Raw genomic sequence first — 6,000 nt, forward strand, 5'->3', positions numbered from 1 at the left:
TTACAAAAATATAATCATTGGAGGTTGGTTTTCATAAATAAAAGTGACTAAATATGTATTTAGGAGATATATATTTAGAAGTCACATGTGTGTGATTATTTGTATACTTTGTGTATTAGTTATATTATTTTAGGACTTGAAATAATATAACTCACAAAAATACCAAGAATTTCCATCCAAAATAATACCAAAATTCCAACAAATGAATATACACATTTACACAAAAATATTGGTGAAACCGAACTATGGAATAAGACTTACAAAAATATTCCGGAAAATTTATTCACAAAGTATATTTTGGTAAACAATATTTTGGACACCAAGGAAACGAAAATATGATTTTTACAATCACTACAAAAATGTATCATATTTTGACAAGGGAAAAATATATTATTTTTGACAAGTATGAATTATATATTTTTCTTGAATTTTTTAGAAAATATATTATTTTTAAGAAATATATATTTTCTTGCACAAACACGGAATACAATATTTTTGAGTAAAATATATATTTTTTATTTTCTCAAATAAATATGAGACATATCATTTTTGGAAGAAAAATGAGTTTAAATATATTTTCTAAATTAGACTTGAAAATATATTAATTTTTGAAACTTATGAGAATTACAAATACTTTTGCCCAAAGAAAAATTATAAATAATTTTTCTAAGTAATATCCCTTAAATATATATTTTGGAAATATATATTGAATCTCTATTAAAGATAATATTCTTGAATAATCAATATGAAGTTAAGTATAAAGAATACTTAATGAATACCATAAAAATACGTATTCTCGTACGTATAAATACACACCAGAATACGACCCCGATATAAGGCAAAAATATACAAGTGAAAGATACCCCCATCCTTGGGAAGGATATACATGTGTAAATACCCGAAGTGTATCAAGCCAAAAATATATTATTATTCCAAAAATTTAATAAATATAATTTAAGTTAAAATATCAATTATTTTAAAAATAATTATAAAACTCGGAATAATATCGAAGACACCAAAAGAATCGTAACTCAAAGACATTAATACTAAGTCAAGGCATGGTCGTTCGTCTAATAGACATTAGTACGTTGTAGGTAGTCGTGTTTATTTGAAGAGTTTGAGTTACGGTGATTGAAGACGCAAACCTGTGAGTTAATGACCCCCTTTTCTTTAAACTGCTTTTGGGTTTTATAACTTCGGGGGTGAAATACATGTTGCAACTATTTACAAACATTTTGATTTGGTATGGTTAGCTAAGGAAGGGTACTGCTTGATCATGTGAGTGGTGGGTATAACGCTTAAGGCCATTAATCCTCGTTGTAGGACCGAGGGACATGAGTGATAGATCTATTTGGGTGTAGCGAGCCCACACCCATGCGGCCCAAGGTGGCCCATGTGGTGACTATGTCTTATTCCCGGAGACAAATCTGCTAGGTTTGAGTTTTCCTGCATCACGTCACAGATATTAATGTATTAGCTACACCTTAATTGATCTGTTTTCCTTGTTGCTTTCATACCAGGAGTTTTCAAACTTACATACATACTTTCAATGATTTCAAAGGTTTATTCACAAACAAACACATGAACTCGCTCAACTTTTGTTGATGTTTTCAAAATACATGTATTTCAGGGAATTAGTAGTGGATCTGGCGGGCGTTGGATGTTTCAAGCTGCGTTAAGAATAAAAGATGTCATCCATGGTCTTAGGGTTCGGTCAGTGTGTCTTATTCGTGGACGAGACACGTCTTCCAAATCCTGGTTTTATTTAATGTCATTGGTCGAGTCTTTGTGAACTTTTAAAACAAGTTGCATGATTGTACTCAAATTTAAATTTCTAGGTCTTAAGACAATATTGTTATGTTTTCTAAACTTAATTAATGGATGACCATCTATGGTTTTTATCATTTAGTTGTTTTTATGATTGAATGCAATGGTATTAAGAAAGTCACACCATAATCACGCTTCCGCAAAAGTCAGGGTGTGACAACTTCGGCTATAAATAGAAGGATAATTCAGGTACAATCTTCAAGTTACATTCACTTCACTTACACTTCTTCTTCTTCTTCATAAACCTGTACTTATTCTCATGCCGGAGGGTGGTCACGGAGAGAACCCCCATTCTCCCGGTGGAGAGTCTAATGGTGGTTGTTTTGCAGTTACTGTGAAGAGAAGAAGATCAGTCACCCCTGAACCGAACGAGAAGAAACCAACCCTTTTATGCAGAACCTAAGCCCCTAGTTTATCTGATTCTGGTCATTTAACCAGTGTTTCTTCATTGGCGCCCACCGATTTCCCAGTTTCATCCGTTTTTTCTCGTTTCGATTCACTTTGTCATTTCCATTTTTTAAATGGAAGAAACTTCGACTCACCGTCAAACTGACCCTCGGCCAAATTTCGTTAACAATACCCAAGTTGAGGGGATTGTATAAGAAGCTTCGGATGACAGTGAAGTGCAATACACTTATAATCATCCGAGCGACCCTGTCACTCCAGGGATACAGCCTGAAATCCCTGCAAGCTCAATTCTACCCCCGGGAGAGACCCCTATCTCCTGGTATGTCAGATCTCAGGGAGCATTGAATGCTGTGTATACACAACTCTGTGCACAAACTGCTCCTCCTACTCAATGACGAAGGCCTGTATCCCGTACTAGGGCACCATCAGTACCGCATGTTTCCCAGTATGATGGACCATCACGGATTCAGGTAGAAGACACAGAAGTTTACTCTAGATCTCAAGTGAGATATGAGTATACTTAGTCTGAAAATCGAAGAAGAGAATATCATAATGAGTCCCACTCTCATCGGAGAAAATCAGTTCACTCCAGGTTGGGCCCTTCACGGGACACCCACACCAGAGAGTATGATAGAACATACCATGAAGGAGACAGTGCAAGTGTGTTCAGTCGGTTACAACCGAATTACAACAAATGTAAACCCCTCGCGGTTTACAATCCTGAAGCTGAACACGATTATAATCTGATCTACCGCCCTGTATAAGCTGCAGAAAGTTCCAAATTCATCAGCGAAATTGCTCTGGCTCCATTAGAAAAAGCGAAGCTCCCATCCAACGTAGGCAAATTTAATGGTATGACGGACCCAGATGACCATCTTCGGGTCTTCACGAGCGCGGGGTTGGTGGGAGGTTGGACTCTACCGATGTGGTGTCACCTTTTTATTCAAACCCTCACAGGCGCCGCGAGGCTCTGGTTTGATAACCTGCCCGTAGGGAAGATCACATCATGGGTAGACTTGCGAGAAAAGTTTTTGGTACACTTCAGTCAGCAGAGGCGGTCCATCCGCGATACGGCGGATGTCATGAATATCTGGCGACACGATGACGAAAGTTTAGAGGATTTCATTACGCGTTACAACAAAGAAGTGCTCGAAATAGGAGATGTTCATGAGCACCTGATCAGAGCCCAATTTAAGTATGCCGTCCGATGTGACGACATGATAAAGGTCTTATCCGGAATGGAGGGACTCCCAAAAAGTTGGGAGAAATTAATGGCGGCAGCTAAGGTCTATGCCTAGACTGAGAAAAATCTCAGCACCAACAGACCGCCACCATCACACAGTCGCCCAACAGACTTAGGCCCGAGCAACGGGAAAAAGTTTAAAAAGAGTTGGCGTGACTCGAGTTCAGGAAATTATTCATCTGAAGATGCACGAGCTACCATCAATAAGCTCGCTGCACAAAGAGAAACAAAACAAGAAAACAGAGAGAGGCAGTGGACTCCTCTGACCAAAACCCCCGCAGAGGTACTACTACCAACAACTCAATACTGTGATTATCACAAAGACAACGGTCATACTACCAACAACTGTATCTCCCTGCGCACTGAAATCGAAAAGGCGCTTAAAAGCGGTGAGCTCACTCACCTGTTGCAGAATGTGCGCAAGGAGATAAAACAAATTACTCGTGGTGAGGAGGGCCCGAGTAAGAAGGCGAAGAATTAAGCAGCAGTTCTATAGTCTCCTTGCAGGTTGGTCAAGCTCTATAGTTTATCAATTCTCAGCAAGGACTATAGTATAAGTTAAGTCTCATGTAATTATTCTAAAAAAGACTTTGTACGGCCTCTGCGCCTTATCCATGAATAAAAAACAAAGTTTCTATTATTTCTGTGTTTTTTACAAAGTGCATGCAATTCCTTTTGGTAAGCGCAAAAACATTATGGTAGATATAACAAGTCTCATGAGCGGTCAGCGATTACACACATCGCGCAAGCCCTTACGTTCAAAGCAATTGTACTCATGCAAAATATTGTAAATTAAAACACATATTATATCAAGATACTGGCACACCACACGCCTTTGAAAATTACAAAATATACACGGTAGTGTATTAATCAAAGTTACTTGCGTGGCAGCGCATTAACAGAACAGGGATCCATATCCCGAAACCTACAAGCTAATTGTTCATACAAACACAAAAAGAAAACCTACGCTAGGTCTTCATCTTCATTTCTCCATCTGGGAATATTTCTTTCAATTGCGCCACATGGTCCTCAGATTGTAATGCAACATTGATCAGATCCACAACCGAGAGCTGTAAGTTATTAAATTCTGTCTTCAAGGCGGCAAGGGCAGCACCTGTATTTACGCCATGGGTAGCAGACTTGCTAGTATCCCAATCAACCTTCAAAGCGTTAACCACATGATGCGAGCATTCAGCATACCCTTGGGCATATCCATCATTTCGCGCAGCAACCAACAAGCGCGGAACCGTTTTGTCTAGTTCCTCGGAATTTAAAACTGATTCAGCAACCTATAATAAAGAGAAGAAGAAGCAAATAAGGAAAAGCGCAAGATAACTCCACATAGTTACAAAGGAAGAAGGAACTTAAACTTGCGATTCTGCGCTCTTTCAGCCATAGCATGTCACTCTTCAACGGCTCAAGCTCACTCTCCGCCGTCACCCACGCAGTTTCGGAAGTTTCTAACTTCTCTTCAGTTTCGGGCAGGTGGTGGGAAGTTTCAGCTTTCTCAGCCTGCGCAAGCTCCAGGGTCTTCTTCATAGAATCAACTTCCACCTTAAGTTGTTCCTGCTCAGATAGCACAGCAATAAGTTCTTTTATCTCCTTATCTCTAAGGGCAAGAGTAGCGCAGGTATGTACCTCTCGTTGTTCACTCCTTTCCGTGTGAGAACGTGCTTCATCTCGCGCGGCTTCAGCAACGGCCTTTTCTTTCTTCAATTTTTCAATCTCCGCATCTTGTTTCTTCAACTTCTCAACCTCAGCCTTGAGATTGTTGATAACATTTCGGAGACCCATCTTCTCGGCATTATCCTTCTCGTAGATCTTTTTCCAGTTCTTGCGCTCCTCGGAAAGAAGGGCAGCTTCAGCTTCCGCCTTTCTCTTCCAACCCACAACAGACCACTCTTCAGTTTTTCGATCAGTCTCAAATTCGGCTTGATCAGCTTCTAGTTTAGCCCTCAACTGGGCAACACGGTTTTCATCCTCAGCAGCTTTCTTCTTGGACGCCTTAAAAGCAGCCCACTCCTTATGCATGCTATGCCACTCGCGCACTATGCGGTGCGTAGTGGATGTATAAGAAGCAGCCTCTTCAAGATACGCATGATAAGTTTGATCATGAAGGCGTCCTTCCTGAAACTTGATCTCCCCAGGAGGAAAGGTCCCCTGTAACCAGTCTCGATATACGCGCCAATCTGAAAAAGTGTCACCTTTCTTCAGATTCTAAACGGGGACATGAATTTTAGAAGCATTCTTCTCCGAATAAGTTCTATAACAATAATCCCCCAGAGTTTCATCTGGGCGGATTGGAGAATTTTTATCAGCATCAGATAATAAGCCTTGGTCCTCAACAGAGACCCTCTCAATATTCTCAGGCATAAAACCAGAAGCCATGGAAGGCGAAGTTGTTACAGTGATCTCTTCAGCAGCCTTCCCCTTCTCTGAATCCTGAGCAACAAATTCAGGAGTGATCGGATTGCCAGCGCCAACGTCCACAGCCTTCGGGCTAGTAACCTTTCCTGCATCCA

General features: G+C 40.0%; 1 protein-coding gene across 1 annotated transcript; it reads left to right on the plus strand.

The window, feature by feature from the left end:
• The first annotated feature begins 3,089 nt into the window (after positions 1–3,089).
• Positions 3,090–3,959, plus strand: LOC110944231. The gene is made up of 2 exons (XM_022185944.1): positions 3,090–3,461; positions 3,534–3,959. Exons 1-2 carry the CDS (start codon positions 3,090–3,092, stop codon positions 3,957–3,959), a joined length of 798 nt encoding a protein of 265 aa, XP_022041636.1.
• The last annotated feature ends 2,041 nt before the right edge of the window (positions 3,960–6,000 follow it).

This window comes from Helianthus annuus, chromosome 16 (assembly GCF_002127325.2).
Source record: "Helianthus annuus cultivar XRQ/B chromosome 16, HanXRQr2.0-SUNRISE, whole genome shotgun sequence".
NCBI classification, from domain to species: Eukaryota; Viridiplantae; Streptophyta; class Magnoliopsida; order Asterales; family Asteraceae; genus Helianthus; species Helianthus annuus.

Excerpts from the sequence above, each read along its gene's own strand:
- LOC110944231 (XM_022185944.1), top strand. The coding sequence starts at position 3,090 with ATGACGGACCCAGATGACCATCTTCGGGTCTTCACGAGCGCGGGGTTG. Across the intron at positions 3,462-3,533 it reads GATGTGACGACATGATAAAG|ACTGAGAAAAATCTCAGCAC; the intron begins GTCTTATCCGGA and ends GTCTATGCCTAG.